At 38.0% G+C, this 19,452-nt stretch overlaps 2 protein-coding genes across 8 annotated transcripts in view; one reads left to right on the forward strand and one right to left on the reverse strand.

Annotated features, from left to right (window-relative positions):
- Positions 1 to 8,331, reverse strand: part of LOC115442384 (ubiquitin carboxyl-terminal hydrolase 32) — a 54,302-nt gene extending 45,971 nt beyond the window's left edge. For 5 of the 6 annotated variants that reach the window (XM_037436858.1, XM_037436861.1, XM_037436860.1 and 2 more), the window contains exons 1-2: positions 8,046 to 8,330; positions 7,739 to 7,973 (exon numbers count right to left, since the gene is read on the reverse strand). In XM_037436858.1, coding sequence (XP_037292755.1) covers positions 7,739 to 7,973; positions 8,046 to 8,103 — 293 coding nt within the window. In that variant the 5' untranslated portion in view covers positions 8,104 to 8,330. Of the gene's footprint in view, positions 1 to 7,738; positions 7,974 to 8,045 lie in introns of all 6 variants that reach the window. The other variant, XM_037436859.1, reaches the window with a different exon arrangement.
- Positions 8,332 to 8,800: 469 nt separating this feature from the next.
- LOC115442406 (BRCA1-associated protein) lies at positions 8,801 to 18,814 on the forward strand. Of its 2 annotated transcripts, none has more exons than XM_037436863.1 (11): positions 8,801 to 9,213; positions 9,361 to 9,601; positions 9,835 to 9,999; positions 10,288 to 10,463; positions 10,731 to 10,919; positions 11,122 to 11,239; positions 11,461 to 11,552; positions 11,852 to 12,038; positions 12,273 to 12,422; positions 12,821 to 12,938; positions 15,542 to 18,814. In XM_037436863.1, exons 1-11 carry the CDS (start codon positions 9,135 to 9,137, stop codon positions 15,599 to 15,601), a joined length of 1,575 nt encoding a protein of 524 aa, XP_037292760.1. In that variant the 5' UTR covers positions 8,801 to 9,134; the 3' UTR covers positions 15,602 to 18,814. The 2 variants fall into 2 exon arrangements, with proteins under 2 accessions (XP_037292760.1, XP_037292759.1); XM_037436862.1 differs by lacking the exon at positions 15,542 to 18,814 and adding an exon at positions 13,693 to 14,065.
- The last annotated feature ends 638 nt before the right edge of the window (positions 18,815 to 19,452 follow it).

Consider the following 19,452-nt stretch of genomic DNA (forward strand, 5'->3'; position numbering starts at 1 on the left):
ATACTTAAATTAAGGAGGAACCGGCAGGAATCCGGTTATATGAACCCATGACCACTGTAAAGCTCTTCAACGATAAGTTCAAAAAGCTTGTTAATCATATCGATGAGAGAGTAATTTATCTGTAATTCGCATTGAGCAGCTACAGCCGTTCGTTGAACAAACATCTTCACGACCTTCGCATTCATAATATTACCAAGATCATCAAGGCAAGGATTAACATTGCGACCGGCGAAATATGGATTTCTTGGAACTAACCAACAGGTTATAGGCGTTACACTCGGCCTTTAGTTTTGTGCTTATGATTACGCGCTTAAAACTTAAACAATATATGATTGCATGGACGCCGCTAAGATTCGATTTAGGGAGGTGTATCTGTTCCTACGCACTATACTACATCATACCATTAAATATTTTCTTTAAAATTCCAATTGCGCAGGTTTTTGAAAATGCTATAAACTAAAAATACGATACGATCGATAGTTTTCATTTTTGCAGATTTATTCAGTGACTTATATTTTTTGTGGTTTATTTATGGGCATGTACGATTGGTAAAGTTATGAGATAAATCCTCACAATAAGGATATCAGCCACATAACTGCAAAAACCAGGAAACCTACCTCTACGGGTTTTGTATGTGTAAATTGTAACGTTCTAATAATATATAATACCTACGAGGATATTCTGTACTTATTTGCTCTTGAATATTAACATGGGTAGTGGCTACTCAAATTTTACCTAACTTTCAAGATCTGCGCTGACATATTGGATTAATTCACATATATTTAGGGTCTCGGTGTTCAGTGTTGTAAGAGAGAAAGACTCCTTTAGGCTTGAAGGCAAGATACTAGACTAAGGGCCCGTTTCACTAATTGTGAGAAATGCTCTTCGTCACAGAAATGGATAAGCCGATCAAAGTGCAAAAGTTGCACTGATCTATGCTTCCAATAATTGGTAATAAAAGGAGTACTATCTGCTTAGTGCTTACTATCAAATAGAATTTACATGAAACTTGTGATGGAATTATGATCTTGGAGTCTGACTGACTACCAGCTCTCCGTAATAGAATGCAGAATATAATTATATTCATAACATAAACCTACTAGCGAGCATAGATCACGATATTAAATTATATTCTCTGCCCTTAAAACCCAACTTAGTAGGCTGTCAGATAAACAAAGCCAAAGACAACTATGAAATTGACGCTATGTGTTAGGGCGCAGTGTGCGTCCTCATAGCATTATTTATGAATATATAACTATATTTGGGCCTCCTGAAATATACCATACCATCCGCTACAGCGCTCATCACATCGGATCTTATAAGCTTCCTGTCCAAGCTCGACAGGGCCCGGTCCTCAGAGCCAATCCTTATTCCGAACAAATAGCGTTTGCCCTAAGCGTATTTCCAAATCGAGACTTGGGCATTTTACAATCGTCATATTCGCAAGTTATTTTACGTCACAGACGATAAAATTAGCGTCATGTAGATTAACTCGTGCGCCGATACATTATCTGGTTACTATGAACGCGGCGTCGCGGCGGCGCGGCGGTTGCAACCGATGGAGGAAAACGAAGGAGTCACTTTATGATGCTTGCGGACCAGTCAGAGATGTCTGTCATAATTTTTAACTAATAATTCAAAACTGGCACATATAAAAAACTATCAGATCGGAATAGGAAGTGGCAGTTGTAAGCCTCGTGGTTTCTTCGCAACATGTTATGAGCGAGGTGTAGCGCTCCGGTGTATACTCGTTGGTCAAATGATAGCGTAGTCCAGAGACTATGAAATGTACTCGTATGGTTCTGATTTCAATTCTCAGGTAGGGAACACTACCAAAGTTTTACTAACAATTTTAGCCCTGGATGGATTCCACTGCTTAAAAACTACGCCAAAACACAACGCTTGGCTGAGAATTATTCTTTTTCCTTTTAAAATCCTAATTATTATAAACCCATTGAAACACTCATATTAAAGGATAAAAGTTAAAAAATCTATATGTAAAACATGAACGTCATCAGCACAGCCAGAAACAGGTAAATTGTTTCGAAATGACAAATGGGGGAAGTACCGAGCGTCCAAGAGGAAGAAACAATTAAGATAAGCGTCTCAAGGACTTGAAAGTAGTTGAGAGCCCGCTACTGGTACGTGAGCCGGCACTCATTACTGATGTAATAAAAACTTTGATAAAATGTTTGAAATATTATTAAGTACTTGCTTCTTGCACACGATTTCGTAAAAGTAAAAGTAAAATAGTTACCTACTCAAAGATAATATTATTTACGATCCTAATTCTATAATCAAAGTCACTTTCAGAATCAGATAGCTAAGCCCAGTGATTACCTCTTTACAAACTTTCAAGTGTTCACTAGATTATCTTTTACAATCTAGATCCAAACTATCTAATTGCGTCAATATATCTTTACGCACAGCATTCGCGATGGTTTTAAACACTAGGGATTAATGATGATAATCCCTGCCCACCTCCGTTACGTAAGGAAACTATGTGCAAATTTTCAAGCTATTATACCGGTTTAGACTGTGCGTTGTTTGTCAGACACTTTATGAACTTTAACATGTAGAAATATAATATACATTTGTATAACTTTTCGTTTCAAAGACTGCTTTACACGTTGTGAATGCAATATCATTACCATACGTGGCCAATGACTTGTACTATAGGACAGGTATAAAAAACAAATACAGCTGATGCCTTTTTAACGAAGGCAAAATGTCAGCAGGTGTCCTGGTGTGCATACCGCACTGAACATTTATTTTTGTAACAAAGCGAGTAAGGTTGCTTAGTGATAAGACCCCTAAGCCACAAGCTGGAATGCATGAAGCGTTTAATAAAGTTAGATGAAGCGCGGTATATGTTAGGAAATTGTTAAGTTGGTAATCCAGAGTCTCACTTCTTCCCTAGAGCATACGGGCATGTGGTGTATGCATAATTATAACTTGTAAGTTTGGGAGCCGAGCTGTATAAACAAGACAATATTGAATACCGCATTATCCGCTATTAAAGGCATATTTGTTTACAGCATGAACCCGCCGGGTCTTTCGAAGCTATACAGTGCCTAACAGAAAATCAACGTTGTGTGGACAGCATATGGTAGTGTTTCGTAGGGTGAGTAAGATGTTTTTTGGTGGCCCCAAGACCCTGTCTCTCAATTCTTATGCGCTCGGTCTTTATACAGAAGGCATGTCTATGCACGGAGGACATTTGCCGCGGCTCTAGGCACACAGTTCAGTGTGTATACCTCATGGTTGTAACTACACATTGAGGCCTATGCGGGCTCGCGAACATTGCCTGACTTTCTTCTCTCCGCCTATCCTAAGAGGGTTCCTTTCCTTCCCCCAGATATCCCTTCTCATCTTTCCTCCAGGCTCTTGCAATCGCCAAGCCAGGGGATTTCAATATCCCATTCGCAGATTTCCCCCGGTGTAGATGGTTCGATAATTGATACACAAAAATACACCCTCTCTCTTCTCTGACGCTTCATTTCATTCAAGGCCGACATTTATGATTCGTCTAGTGTCGTAGGAATTAAGGCAATGAAAAGACATAATTAACAGTAATACATATTATTAAACAAAATCCCCAAAAGCTGTCTATCTGTATGTGATCGATTTTCTCAAAATCTACTGAACAGATTTTTATACGGTTTTTCACTAAAAGATAGTGCAGTTCTTGAAGAAGGTTTAGGTTAATAGTACATTACGGTTTTATGTAAATTGACTGGAATATAACGATTACTGTAGAAGAGGTCACGTGGTTGTAAAAAATTTCATGGGTCGGGATTTACGAGGAAAAATCTTTGAGACACACTAGTTTCCACGCGGTAGAAGCCGTGGGGACAGCTAGTTAACAATAAAACACTATCCGACAGTGTCGCTTTACAGATACACTATAATGCAGCTATTTAGCTCGTACGCTGCTCCAAAGCAATCGCACAATCAACTAATCAAATTGTTTATAACAATGCATACATTTGAATTCAATTAAGTAAATTGGGTTATTTGGTTTTAACAGTGCTCCTTAGCATCGTATTGGGTCAACGTGTTGGTGTTCGTGTGATAATAATTGTCCGTTTATGTAGTACACATTTAATTCGTATATTCATGTTCATGTATGTAGGTCGAACTTGCTCGTAATGCAAATATTTTTCTTGTATTATGACACAAGCAAGACGCTTGTCTGATAGTAAGCGTTTTGTTTGATGGATAGTAACGCTAGTCATTTTATTTTTTTATTATAACCCAAACAAGCCGCTCGCCTGATGGTAAGTGTAGAGATTAAACAACACCAAACTTCGTATTATACAACACTGCATGATACTGCAGTGTACTTGTCATCCCGACACATTGGATATTAAGTTCCATTTTGTTCAGTAATTAGCAGCTACTATAGGTTTTTCTATTATATATAATATTAAAGACAACTGTTGAATTATCACTCATTTTACACATAACAAAGTGACACATTTATTTACCAGTGGGACAGCTGGCAGAGAGAGCCATTTGTACAGTAAATATATCTACAGCAAAGCGTTACTAATTTCTCAGCACTTATGATAATCAAACTTTAACTGATATTGTCAGCTCGATATACCATTAAACACAAAATGTACTACATAGTTCTTATCAACAAAACATCAGCAAGCTACGCTATTTAAAAAACAACATAAGTTCTATTTGTAACAACAATTGTTAATTAAATCAATATCAATTCAAAACCCAGTATCTTTTGTTTTGTTAACAAGCCGTTGTGCACAATTGAAACTAAAATACTTTATGTGAATCAAGGGCTAATGTATGAATGTGATAAATTTAGTCCAAATCCATAAATCAGTATTTGTATTTAACATACAGAGATTTCAACATTCATAATATTAGTGGGAATATTTTAGATTATTCAAATGATTTGATATCTATATCTAAATTTCCTAGTATCATATAACTTAAACATATCAAAGTATGAGGTAAAAAACAAAGAGGCAATTTGTGATGTGTGGTGATGATAAGTCATTTGCTCATCATTACAAAGCCCTATATTAAGTTACAAATAGACTGCAAAAAAAAAATTAAATTGAAATAAAACTATTTTCTGGATATTTCAATGTCTAAAATTCATGTAAACATAAGAAATTGTTACGACATTTCAAAATTTTCATGATGATCAAAATTAGAAAAAACAATAACTCATGATACCCCCTTTATTTCCTTTTAAGATTTTAGGTAATGGTTCATTCAAAAAGACAATCATATTGTGTTATGTCTAATTCAATTTACACATTAAGTATAACACGAAACTTTGTAATAGTGAGCCACCAAATTATGTTTGAGAAATATGATGACTTGTCGTAAGTACTTTTAATATGCCTACATGATTAATTAACATTTTTATAACAAATGGCAACAAGTTCCACAACTGGGACAATAATTTGTGTGTTTTGTAAATAATTGTGAGGACTCTAGGTTTTGAAAATAGAAAACAGATTTGTAGTTGATACCCATTGTATGGTAGTCATATTTCAATATGGTGCATTGACATAACTATGAGTATGTGTGTGAGTGTATATAATTTCATTTATATTGTTGATGAACAAATGAGAGTTCATGATGATATATTGATTTAAATATTTGTAATATATTGCTAATTTTATTGAAATATATAATCCATACATTAAAATATATTATTACAAGGGAACTTATAAAAATGTAAACAAACAATTAATTCTCACAATAAGTATTTGACAAGCTACTTGAGTAATAAATAGCTTTTAATCAAAATCCTATTTTTATTCACTTTGTTCTACATCCTACATGTGTCTTGAGATTGAAACTGAACATAAATAAAACATACAAATAACAAATAAGTTTGTTTACATTTCATGCTACATTAAAATAAGACATTAAATTGATTCTTAATTAAATCTTGGACATTAATATATTGCAATTTTGGCAACAGTTAATCATTTGGCAGATTTAAATCATAAAATTTATATTGTACTAGTTGACCCGATAGACATTGTCCTGACTTAACTGTGTATGCACGCGCGCTTTCTGTCGATCGCTGACAGTTATGTACAATTAATATTGTCGTTAAATTTTCTAATTTTCTGAGCAATTTTTTAGATTTTTTTTCATAAGAACCTTCTCCTGACAGCAACAAACACAACAACAAAAAATATTGAAATTGCATGATGGTGTGACCAAGGGAAATAGAGATTCATTTTTATATATATACATACATACATAACATCACGCATTTATCCCCGAAGGGGTATGCAGAGGCGCAACTAGGGCACCCACTTTTCGCCAAGTATGTTCCGTCCCATGATGTGATAGGGGGCGAGCCTATCACCATATCGGGCACAAATTCCAGACTCCGGGCTGATACTGAGCAGAAAAACCCAAATATCACTTTGCCCGACCCAGGATTAGAACCCAGGACCTCAGAGCGCTATTGTACTGGACATGCAATACAACTACGCCACCAAGGCAGTCAGGCAGCCAGAGGCAGGCAGTTTTATATATATATATATATATATATATAGATAATAATTTTATTTTATCTTTGCAATATTGAATTTTATATAAAAATTGCATCATTTACACACAAAAAATATTCCACCAGCAGTGTGGTTTGTTTTTTTTATAAAAATGTATGCACGCAAACAAGATGTCATTTGTTCATGATAAACACAAGATCAAATATTGGTACTGATTTAGTCAGATATTGTTATTCTGTACATTTGTTATTTAAGTAATATATTTTCCATATCACAGTGAAGGACTTTATGAGCTAAGTATATGGATGCAATATTTGAATCTGACTAAGCCTTAAACTTAAAACTTGTGTCTTTATACAATTTGAAAGGGTAAATAAATTTATTTACCTCTTTGATATATTTTAATTTCATGATTAGTTAATTTTTTTAATGCGGGTCATTTATTTGTTACTTTTGGGAATTACTTTTTCCAAATATTTAGGGTGTCATGAGAGTACTCAAAGGCTGGGCTAAGCTACGCCAAACTTATCAAAATATGATGAGTACTTTTGTTGCAGATTCTAATAAACTAACATTTAATAAATTGGGTAATTTGAATAATTTGGTGTGTATATTTAACAAATTGGAATTAATGCCAACCTTTTGTGACATAAAATATAGTTTTGCAAAACTGATTTTTCTTTAATCATTTTAGTTAGTTCATAACTCAAATAATAATTATTAGTTGTTTATTTTATTTGTATAATTTATATTTTCATAATTAATAATTTGTAATTTAATGTAATATTCTTATAATATTTAAATTCATTATGCATTTCAATACAGTAGTATTTTCTATACCTTATGTCAGCTAATTTACATATTATAGAATAAATAACATTTCTATTGCGGCTAAATATTCCTATTAATCATCAAATAATGTTATGCAAAAACCCACTGATTAGTCGCAAAAATATACTGATAAATACTTTTTTGCGAGGACATTGTACAATGATATAAAATAGAAACATTTGTAATGAGTTCATACTTTACTGTTGTTTATAACTGTTAAACTTTAGTTGAACCTCGTATTGTAATAAGCAATAAACAAATATATTTTAAACACAAAATACCAACCACTCGCAAATCGCAAATTCCACAAGTGAACGCAAACGAGTCGGCGCCTATCAGATAACACATGATGTAATTGTTTACAACCAAATATTGAGTGAATGATAAAGACTCACTTGATTTTCTCCTCGATGTTGCCCTTGGTGAGCACCACCAGCCCGCAGAGCAGGTCCTTGAACGTAATTCCTCGCTTGGTCCCGCCGCATGCCTGGTACAGCCACTCGGCGACGTCGTAAGGCACTCCATCGCACAACACTTCGTGCACGAACGCCTCTAGGCTCAACGACGAACCGTTCGGCCCGGCGCATCTCTTGAACGCTTCTCGAATACGTCTCAACTCACTGTCGGACACTGCAAATAAAATCAACACTCGTATTCAAACATTCCTACAACGCACATACAAACTTTACGCACTTCCCGTACCTCGTTTCACTGCATCTTCATATGATATAAAACTAGGTTTCGAGTCTTTCGCACCCATATTCACACGTACGTGACGATCATAACATTTTTAACACCGCAATAAACACAAAGAAACAAAAATTATTACAGCTGACAGCTCACGTCGTATGATCTGTAGCCATATTGAATATTTTTTCCACTATTTCCACTTCCCTTCCAATAAGAACGACGTTCGTTATATTTTAACGTCAGATACGTTTCCAATTTGCAATGCCACTTCGGAAATAACTAACAAATCAGCAATGTATAGAAAGATTACAAAAAATCCTTTTAGGTGTATGTGACATAATTTCGGATACTCATAAAAAAAATTACAACAGTAAAGTACTTCAAAATAAAACTGAAAATATATGAAAGTATTCTTGTTGATTAGTTTCACAACTATCTTTTTCAAATTAGGTTACAAAAGGTTTTCCTTTTTGATATAATAATAATTAGTATTTCGATTATTGATGATGGCGTATCGTGGTGTGGTGTACTAAAATATTTTTCATTATATGTATTTCCACATAAATTGAATTTGAGTTGTTAAGAATAGGTGACGAATAAGATATACATAATTGAAGTATGTAAGTTATATAAATATAATTATAGTATATTTGTTATAAATAAAAAATTCGCAAAATCTTTGGGAATTTTTTGTGTTACTATTTCACTTTGGCGAGGAAAAGTGACATGAAAACAAAAATGACATGAATGTCAAGCTTATGATCACCGTATCAAATTGTAAAGACAGATCGTTTTACATTGTATCTCGTTTTCTCTTGTACGATAACCATAATATTCTATTTCATCGTTAATTAATAAATCAATGTAAACGTATCTTTAAATTCATCCGAATAGTGATTGATAGACTGAAATCTATAGTGAAAATAATATTTGCGTATTGTTTGCAACCATTATTAACAAATAATTATAAAAAAATTAAGGAAGTGCATATCTAGAAATTTGATGAAATTTAAGTAGTAAAACTAATGACATAGCAGTTGAAACTGCGACATACATTTGGTTTGGTTCTTATTTTGACTGAATAAATTGTAATATTTGTAAATGTCAGTCTCTTTGTGCGTTTTGCGTGTTGAAATAGACGAAGAGCTGCCAGAAATGGGAGACAACCCTACTGAAATAGGTATGTGTACAAAAACTATCCTCTACTTTGTGTTTGTGATAACTTTTGATGTTGTAATTTTGGTGTAGTTGACAGAAACATAAGTCAAAAGACTCCATTATTCCTTGAACAAAAATATTTCATGTGTCAATAACAACCGTCTCGCAGAGGCTGCTAAAGAGCAGAAGAAGAAAGACAGGGGGGCAAGAGAGTCAAAGACTATCACAGTGGAGACATATGCCAGTGTTGTGAGCGGGCCCAATACTGCCATAGGGATACTGCCCACCAGCTCCCGCAGATCCCCTGCTGAGGGCACCAGTGTGTCTGAAGACAATGACACACTGAGCTTCTTCTGCGGCAACCCACTGGTGGAAGTTACAAAGGGTGTGCTGCATTTGTACAAGGAGAAGTAAGTATACAATTAAAATTGTAATCTTGATTAAGGAATTTATGTTTTACATCTGTAGTTGAGTAATGGCTGACTGAACTGAAAAGTCTGATATATGGAAGAAGATTGTGTTCTAGTAAATCTTCAACTACTTGCAATGTTTACCAAAACTATATGCCATGCTCATGAGAATGTGGTTTCAGAGTTACAGATGAAAAATCCAGCCTTAACATAAATATATTTTTTATTCCTAGTGAACTAAAAGAAGCTGAGGAAGCTAAGACCCTTTGCTTGTTGTCCGTTCCTGGAGCATTAGGTGCCTCTGACTTGCTTGGGTTTGCAGCTGCATGTCAACAGGACATTGCCCATGTGAGGGTGCTGAGAGATGGATCTCCAGACCACTACATGGCTCTGTTTACGTAAGTGATAGTTACTAGTTAAGATATTATTTATTTTTACATTATCATTATTGAAGTGTTGTTATGTATTTTTTTTGTAATATTGATTTTTTACTTTGTATCAAAAAATAACTGGAACCGTAATAAAATACGACAATGATTTTTGTATACAAAATGAAAACCAGGGTTCATATAAAACTTAATATTGTTCAAGCATGTTTGTTCGCTTTATCAATGTGGTTGTGTTTTGCTTTATGCTAAGTATAATCGCATGTTATTCAATAGCAAATTTTTTACTTCTGTCCGCAGTTTCCGCACAAGTCAAGCGGCCCGTGAGTTCCATGAGGCTTTTGATGGTGTTCCATATAGCAGCCTAGAACCAAATGCGCTGTGCCACATGTCCTGGGTGTCGCGAGTGGAGTGGGCGCGGGACGGGACTCCACCACCCTCGCATACTGAGCTGCCTACATGCCCTGTGTGTCTAGGTGAGAGTACAGGCTGTGGAATTTAATCAGTATTTATTTTAAATTAGCAAACTAATAAGTTGGAGTAATAACTAATTATTTGAATAGGAGACTTCAAAAATTATTGACTTTCAGTTCTATGAGTAGGAAGTAGGTTGAAAATAAATATTGTTCAATTACAAATATGGGTGTAAAATTCGAGTTCTTTGTATCGTGCTCCCCAGCTGACGGTTTTCCGGCTTCAGCGTGAAGGTTATTAGTTTGTAAATGTACAGAGTTGTGTGTCAGAGCGCATGGACGAGAGCGTGGCGGGCGTGCTGAGCGTGCAGTGCGCGCATGCGTTCCACGCCGAGTGCCTCGCGCGCTGGGCCGACGCGCGCTGCCCGGTGTGCCGCTGCGCGCAGACGCCCGAGCCGCGCGCGCGGGCGCACTGCGACCAGTGCCAGCTACAGGAGGGAGACGCCGTAACTACTGATGGTTAGTTATGTAATTTTAATTCTTGCTTCAATCCGGCTCGAAGGACCATTAGAAACAACAAAAATCATTGGTAAAGAAGAGTACTAGAAATGGTATCGTTAATGATGGGCTAGTGTATAGCAAGCATTTCAATCTTACTAATGACATAACCGGACTCCAATCATGTTTGAAGTATACATAAAATTATATGTTGACATAACAGAGGCAGGCGGTGAGGAGACGCGCGAGAACATCAGCGGCGTGGCGGAGGGCATGCTGGACGGCGTAGAGGCGGGCACGCTGTGGATCTGTCTGATCTGCGGACATGTCGGCTGCGGACGGTGAGTGCGCACTATTCTTGCACAGGGACGACGCAAGGGACCCTTGGAAATATTGATGATGTTCCAGACCATGCAATTAACTACCATCCTCATATTAGCAGTACTGATGCTTCACCGAACCGAACAGTTTCAACAAATAAAGGGTATATTGCTTCAATACAATGGTTATTTTAAAACAAGCTATGTTATGTTACTAAATTGATTATGGCTTATTGTTTCAGATATGAGAATGGTCATGCAGCAAAGCATTTCTTGCAGTCGAACCACACCTACGCTCTGCAGCTGGGATCGAACCGTGTTTGGGATTATGCTGGTGGGTGGGAACTTATATTTGAGATGTCATAGTGTAAAATAAAAAGTAGTTAGTTATTACACTTAAAAATTGTGATTACTATATTTCATTTCATATAAACGTCAAGTTCTATATCTACAGGGTGTTTCTAAAAAGTAGTATGAAATTTTAACCATATACTCAGAATCTAATATGTATTATTATTTTTAATAATTTTATAACCAAGATACTTAAAATAAATTAAAAAAAATACAAGGTTTATGATATGAAATCCTCGAGTAGAGCCGTGAACAGGTTTGTAGTGTAGTAATCGTTTCCAGGTGACAATTTCGTCCACCGCCTGGTGCAGAACAAGGCGGACGGCAAGCTGGTGGCGGCGGAGGGCGGCGCGGGCGCGGAGGACGCGGCGTGCGGCGCCAAGCTCGACTCCGCGCAGCTCGAGTTCACCTACATACTCACGCAGCAGCTCGACAGCCAGCGCATGTTCTACGAGGACAAGCTCGCCAAGTGGGTACTCCACACTTATAATGCGCTCTATTGTAGCTAGAACAAACGGTGTATTCACCAGAGAGTATGCGCACGTAATGCAATATTGTCACTTAATATGGGTTTTCCGTGGCCATCAAAACGAGATCATCGTCATCTTTGTGCTGTACCCAAAATACGTATAAAACGGCTCATAACGAACCATATTATACACTTTAAATAACAAAAAAAAAACAATCTGTTTGAATTCATTAGAATGGAGGCGGAACACAAACAGGAGCGCGATAAATTGCGATCAGCCGCGAAAGAGGCGGAATCGGCGTCGAAGAAACTGAAGACCACTGTCGGCACCCTCAAGAAAGACAATAGGAACCTGGAGAAGAAGCTGCAGCAAGTCAATGAGAGGTTGGTTTTGTTTTCATTACACAACAGAAGGTGTATTTTTCGAGAAGTATTGGTAGGGGGTGAGTATTATACTTCGCCATGTAATACCTAGCCAGTTTATACTCAAATATTGACACAGCGCTCACTGTCACACTACAATGACAAGTTAGTTATGTTATATGTGTGTGACAAGAAGACCGGTCCCTATGGCGCTCAATGGGGGAGGCCTATGTCCAGCGGTGGATGATTCCCGGTTGTAATGATCATGTTGATGATGTGACAAGAAGTGTTCAGCAGGTTCATTGTTTACTAGATTTTGCTAGCTGTTTCACTTGATTGGAAATCGTTTTACAGGAAAAAGTTACCTTTTCATTTCGACCCATCAGACCAACTTAAAACTTCTAATTCAATATCATAAGGTTGGCAGAGCTGCAAAATGAGTTGGAGGAAGAAAGGGGGCTGTCGACCGCGATGGCTTCCAGCCAGGCTGAGTGGCAGAAACTGTCCAAGGCACGCGAGGAGGACTTTGTTAAAGAGGTATGTTACATTATTTTTTTGTAATAAAAATATTTTTAACCCATTTGTCATCGGAATGATTGGAATGTTAGCCGGCTAACATGTCAAGCATTAAGTAGTTAAAGAGTGGTAATAATTTAAATCTTTTAATCAGTACTAAGCTAGTACATCATATTTTGAGATACACTAGGATTACTAGCTGTAATGGGGTCAACGGGACAGAGTGGTGTTGTAATGAGAAAAAAGACTGGAATAAAAAAGCTCGAAGAATTGTTCTAGCTAGCTATAATAGAGGTATTTGAATAGTAAACTGAAGTTCATCACCGTCTAGTTGGAAAACGAATGCATGTCCGCAGTTTAAAACACAAGGCACATATAGTACAGGATCCCTGGTACACTTTTCTTCGTTTATTACTATTAAGCTGATTTTTCGTGAGTAGCTTCCTTTTGAATAGACGCCCAAGTTTTTCCTTATAGTAATGTTGGTAAATGGTAGCTTAATAGAGGTAGTAAGGATAAAATATGTTGATTTGACGAATTTAAAAAAATTATTACTAACCGATTTTATCTTTGTTAATTATCGAGATAATTATCTAAATAACGTGAACAAATATTTGTCCTACAAAATATAAGGTTTGGTTAGGGAGTCCCCTCTCTCCACTGTGTCAACGGCGCCGGTATACATGTGTGTGTGTGTGTGTGTGTGTGTGTGTGTGTGTGTGTGTGTGTGTGTGTGTGTGTGTGTGTGTGTACATGTGTGTGTGTGCGTGCGCAGGTGTCGGAGCTGAAGGAGCAGCTGCGCGACGTGATGTTCTTCGTGGAGGCGCGCGGGTCGCTGGCGCGCGCGGGCGCGAGCGCGGCCGAGCTCGCCGACGCGCACGTGTCCGTGGCGTCGGTGTACATGTGTGTGTGTGCGTGCGCAGGTGTCGGAGCTGAAGGAGCAGCTGCGCGACGTGATGTTCTTCGTGGAGGCGCGCGGGTCGCTGGCGCGCGCGGGCGCGAGCGCGGCCGAGCTCGCCGACGCGCACGTGTCCGTGGCGTCGGTGTACATGTGTGTGTGTGCGTGCGCAGGTGTCGGAGCTGAAGGAGCAGCTGCGCGACGTGATGTTCTTCGTGGAGGCGCGCGGGTCGCTGGCGCGCGCGGGCGCGAGCGCAGCCAGCTCGCCGACGCGCACGTGTCCGTGGCGTCGGTGTACATGTGTGTGTGTGCGTGCGCAGGTGTCGGAGCTGAAGGAGCAGCTGCGCGACGTGATGTTCTTCGTGGAGGCGCGCGGGTCGCTGGCGCGCGCGGGCGCGAGCGCAGCCGAAGCTCGCCGACGCGCACGTGTCCGTGGCGTCGGTGTACATGTGTGTGTGTGCGTGCGCAGGTGTCGGAGCTGAAGGAGCAGCTGCGCGACGTGATGTTCTTCGTGGAGGCGCGCGGGTCGCTGGCGCGCGCGGGCGCGAGCGCTGCCGAGCTCGACGACGCGCACGTGTCCGTGGCGTCGGTGTACATGTGTGTGTGTGCGTGCGCAGGTGTCGGAGCTGAAGGAGCAGCTGCGCGACGTGATGTTCTTCGTGGAGGCGCGCGGGTCGCTGGCGCGCGCGGGCGCGAGCGCAGCCGAAGCTCGCCGACGCGCACGTGTCCGTGGCGTCGGTGTACATGTGTGTGTGTGCGTGCGCAGGTGTCGGAGCTGAAGGAGCAGCTGCGCGACGTGATGTTCTTCGTGGAGGCGCGCGGGTCGCTGGCGCGCGCGGGCGCGAGCGCGGCGGTGCTCGCCGACGCGCACGTGTCCGTGGCGTCGGTGTACATGTGTGTGTGTGCGTGCGCAGGTGTCGGAGCTGAAGGAGCAGCTGCGCGACGTGATGTTCTTCGTGGAGGCGCGCGGGTCGCTGGCGCGCGCGGGCGCGAGCGCAGCCGAAGCTCGCCGACGCGCACGTGTCCGTGGCGTCGGTGTACATGTGTGTGTGTGCGTGCGCAGGTGTCGGAGCTGAAGGAGCAGCTGCGCGACGTGATGTTCTTCGTGGAGGCGCGCGGGTCGCTGGCGCGCGCGGGCGCGAGCGCGGCCGAGCTCGCCGACGCGCACGTGTCCGTGGCGTCGGTGTACATGTGTGTGTGTGCGTGCGCAGGTGTCGGAGCTGAAGGAGCAGCTGCGCGACGTGATGTTCTTCGTGGAGGCGCGCGGGTCGCTGGCGCGCGCGCGAGCGCAGCCGAGCTCGCCGACGCGCACGTGTCCGTGGCGTCGGTGTACATGTGTGTGTGTGCGTGCGCAGGTGTCGGAGCTGAAGGAGCAGCTGCGCGACGTGATGTTCTTCGTGGAGGCGCGCGGGTCGCTGGCGCGCGCGGGCGCGAGCGCGGCCGAGCTCGCCGACGCGCACGTGTCCGTGGCGCCGCCGCCCAAGCCGCGCCGCCGCCGCCGCTAAGCGTGCAGCCACACCGGTACAGTGTCAGCTTTGTTCACCACGATATTTGACAGTGTGACATACTACAGCTTGCTTCTTTCAAATCAAATAAAATATAAATCCTAGGTAATACCATTGTTTTTCAAAAAATTGAATATCTTTAATTTTTCAATAATGGGCAGTCACATAAAACAAAGGCTCCAGGTGTTTGCCAACAAAAAATTTTTTTTTTATTGTTATAGGTATCAGTGGTCCATTATCCATCAAAACGGACTCTACAACATTCTGCCATCAAGTGTTAACAAGGAGAGTTGAAGAAAAGACTAGCGGATTACAAGGCATATTCAGTATTATACACCACTGAAAAAATCATCGAAGGGTTCATTTTTGCCAAAGTTTTTGCCGATATAATAGGCTTCAATTCTCTTTATTTTGAATACCTCTTTAATTTTATTACATAAAAAAAGTCAAAAATATAATTAGTATTTAATTTAAAAAAATTAAAGGTTTATATTGTCTCTAATTCCTTACAATATAATATTGTTAAAAAAAAAATAATAAGTCATAATTCATATTCGATATGTAGTAAAAATAAATTGAAAATATGTAAGTAATCGATAAAGTATAAGAAATCAATAGTAACGAGAAAAAATATATACGGATAATTTAAAATTCAAAATTATTTTATTTGTAAAACTTTGTGAATTTTAATATATATGGGGGAAGTTTTATAAAAAGATTAATACGATATGAAGAATAATAATATAAAATTACAGATGACAATTTTTTTTCGGAATAAACAATAAAAAGCAAATCTAAAAATTTGGACTGCACTTCAGTTGTCATCCTTCTTTTTAATGTTAAGCGGTTTGGCAGATCTCATGATGTTTTTTTTATTTCATTTGTCAGACTAAATTTCACCACTAATGAATAAGTGGTATATCATCTTAATTAACTGTTACTTTTATGTGAATTTGAATTTCTGTGATAATTTGTATAATGTATCAGAAAAGTTATATTATGTAATTTATTTAAAATATTCTATATCTAAAAAGTACAAAGGGTAGCAAGTGGTTACCAGAGTTTTAGTCAAGTTTGATTTTTTTTTCCTTTTGGTATTCGGTTTGTAAGTTACTTATTCATAGTTTTAAGGTGCCAATAGAACAGGTATATAAAGTGGGGTGAATAGGATGGAAATGTATTTTCAAATCTTATTCGCATGGAATTTTATTTGCAATAAGTAAAGTACCAATCACCCCATTATATTATTTGTTTTTTATATAGTAAAACTTGCATCGATGCTTGTTGAGGCATTATATATGATGCTAGAACAAATTAACCGACCTTTTGGGCCTATTTCACGATTTCTGAGTAAAAGCTAATCGTCCAATATGATATAGGGCGACCAAATACAGGAGACAAGCTCCGAAATAAATGTTAAACAAAAGAGTACTAATTGCAATAACAATTTTCTACAATTGGCGGGGTTATTTCTTTAAACATTATGAAACAGGCTCTTGAAATAATATAAAAAAAAATATACACCCCAAAAGCTTTATGGAGGTATTTAATTATATTTAGTGTCTATATATCTCAATATTAATGTACAGGGAAGTGGGAGCCTAAATGTCGATAATTGTGTCTTTATTGGTAAATATTTAATTGTGATCCCGTGAAGCTAGGGCTTCCTATCGGTGCTGGCACATAGTGGGTGTAGTATGGCGTATGGCGGACGTTAAACACTATATAATACAATTTATTGTATGTAAAAAGGCATTATCCATGTCGCAATAACTTTTAAGCGCCTGGATATAAATCATAGCAACATCTTTTGGATTACAAAGTTTTGGATTATGCATTGCATTACTCTTGTCACTCCGAGACGTACGGTTTCATATTATCATCGAGTAATAATATTTAAATGAGACTTGATATTGTTGGACGCTGCGGCTTGACGACAGACATTAATTTATAAAAATGAAAAAACCACGCCATATTATTTCATTGACGTTTGACATTACTTCGGCACGTCTAGCGCAACAAGTGAAATTGTTGTTTTAGCTAATGGCTTTAGGTGTTTAGTATAGGTGCGACGAATTGACGCTACGTTCAGACCATTATGTGACTGCGCCTTTATCTCTAGGAAACCCAAGCTTAGAGGCATGGTCTCTGTTAGGTTAAGGTTTACTTAAGAAGTAGTGTTGTGAATGCTTAAGATAAGTTTTTCTATTTATATTTTATAATGTACTTCATCTGCAAAGATTAATATGTATGTGAAATGCCATTTAAGTCTAAGTGTAAAAATTAAAGTCCTTTTCAAATTCCAGTGGGATCAGCCCATAAACTTTGTCCTTGTTGAATATCAGTAACAATTGAAAAAGATAGTTCCTCCATTAAGGCGATACCTCAAGGTCCATTTTCATACATTTTGTTTCACCTTTAATCTGGGTAACTAAACAAGTATTGGCAAGTAAAGAATTTAAATTCACGTCTAGTTAGTGATTAGTTCTCGCAGTTGAAAGAAAAACGTAAAAATAATTAATAATCATGGATATTTCGGCCTTTAAAATTTAATATGACGAAATTGGACCGAGGTATGTCAATATGTACCAACTACTTTTGAACTATATTTTTAGATTATTACTTATTTGTTACAACTGGATTTTCCTATGTCTGAAAAATTTGTGTGAATTGGTTTATGTATACTTTTGTATCGTATCACATTTGGATTAATTAAATATTGTTAACTTATTTTTGGATAATTTGTGGGTTGGTAAATTTTGTGCGTAACTGGCTCCAATTAGTCTCCAAAATTCATAATTTTCAAAATCGGCATAATTGCCTTCCGTTAGTATTAATTATGTCTATTTTTAAAATATGTAGCAACAAAAATATTATATTTTTGTAAGAAGATCGATGATTATTCTCGATCTACTTTTTTAATGTAGTTGTTACAGATGCGATTTAGTTTTTGCAGTTGATGTGTCCTACCATTAATGTGCTGCACTTTAATATGTATAAATAACTTGAGTTTTTTTAATTCCAGAGATAATTAAGTTACACAGCCTAATGGCAAGTCTTTGACTAGGAAAAGTAAACCGTTAAAAAGAGTAACAAGAGTTCCAGGTAACAACTGCAACATGAATGTCCTAAAGAATATTAAAAAAAAATACCGCCAAATGCTTACACTTTTACCTCTGGAATTAATAAAGACATACATGATATTTTAATGATCAATAAAATAGATTTTAAAATGGATGTCTACTATAAGTGATTTGTCATTATTGATTATAATATTTTATGGTCCGAAAGTAAATGTTATTCAGATGTAGGTACAATAAAAGAATGAGTAAGGGCTCGTAATTAGTGGTATTTTGGGCGATTGAATATGTCGATTAAGTGCGTCAATACTAGCTATAAAATGTTCAGATTTGATTTTATTATGAAGTGGAAGTTTCCGGAATAAAAACAATTAAAGGTCATAAATATATATTTTTTTATATAAATTCGTTTAATGATGTATTTTTTTTACAAATTGGAATAGTCTCTACAAACTGGTATAATATTTTTTTATTAGACGGATTTTTTTTTTATAAACCGGAAAAGTTTTTTTATAAACCGGAACAGTTTTTTTTACGAGCCGGAATGTCGTTTCGGTACTTTCAGGTCCATTAAGATTTCGTTAACTTCTCAGTTCTATTGTAAACACAACGTTGTACCTACCCATATCTACTTTGAGCATTCCGCTAGTGACTAGCAGTTGAGCGAATCGACCATTAACTCGAATATACAGATATTGAACAAATTGTATTACGCCTAAGGATCTATTGGGCTTTAATGCAATTATTGTATGTGTTCTAAAGTTTTATTATCATAATTCAAATCATGACCCTTTGTGATAACATTCAGATATAACAATATATTGTACGCAGTAAGTAATAAGTCTAATAGTTTCAACGGATTTATAACAGTCTATCCTATACTACTATCCAGTCAAACTTTTCCAGATCCTCAATTACATGATGTTATAATAGTAAGAAGTAACATAGGAAGTATTTTACTTTAATGTCCATAAAAATTATAATTCCGTGTAACAATGTTTAAGATTTTTTAAATAAATAAACGCAGTATTGAATATGAATTTGTGTTTTTT

This window comes from Manduca sexta, chromosome 9 (assembly GCF_014839805.1).
Source record: "Manduca sexta isolate Smith_Timp_Sample1 chromosome 9, JHU_Msex_v1.0, whole genome shotgun sequence".
Classification (NCBI taxonomy): domain Eukaryota; kingdom Metazoa; phylum Arthropoda; class Insecta; order Lepidoptera; family Sphingidae; genus Manduca; species Manduca sexta.

Excerpts from the sequence above, each read along its gene's own strand:
- LOC115442406 (XM_037436862.1), top strand. The coding sequence starts at position 9,135 with ATGTCAGTCTCTTTGTGCGTTTTGCGTGTTGAAATAGACGAAGAGCTG. Across the intron at positions 11,553-11,851 it reads CCGTGTTTGGGATTATGCTG|GTGACAATTTCGTCCACCGC; the intron begins GTGGGTGGGAAC and ends AATCGTTTCCAG. Across the intron at positions 12,039-12,272 it reads TACGAGGACAAGCTCGCCAA|AATGGAGGCGGAACACAAAC; the intron begins GTGGGTACTCCA and ends TGAATTCATTAG.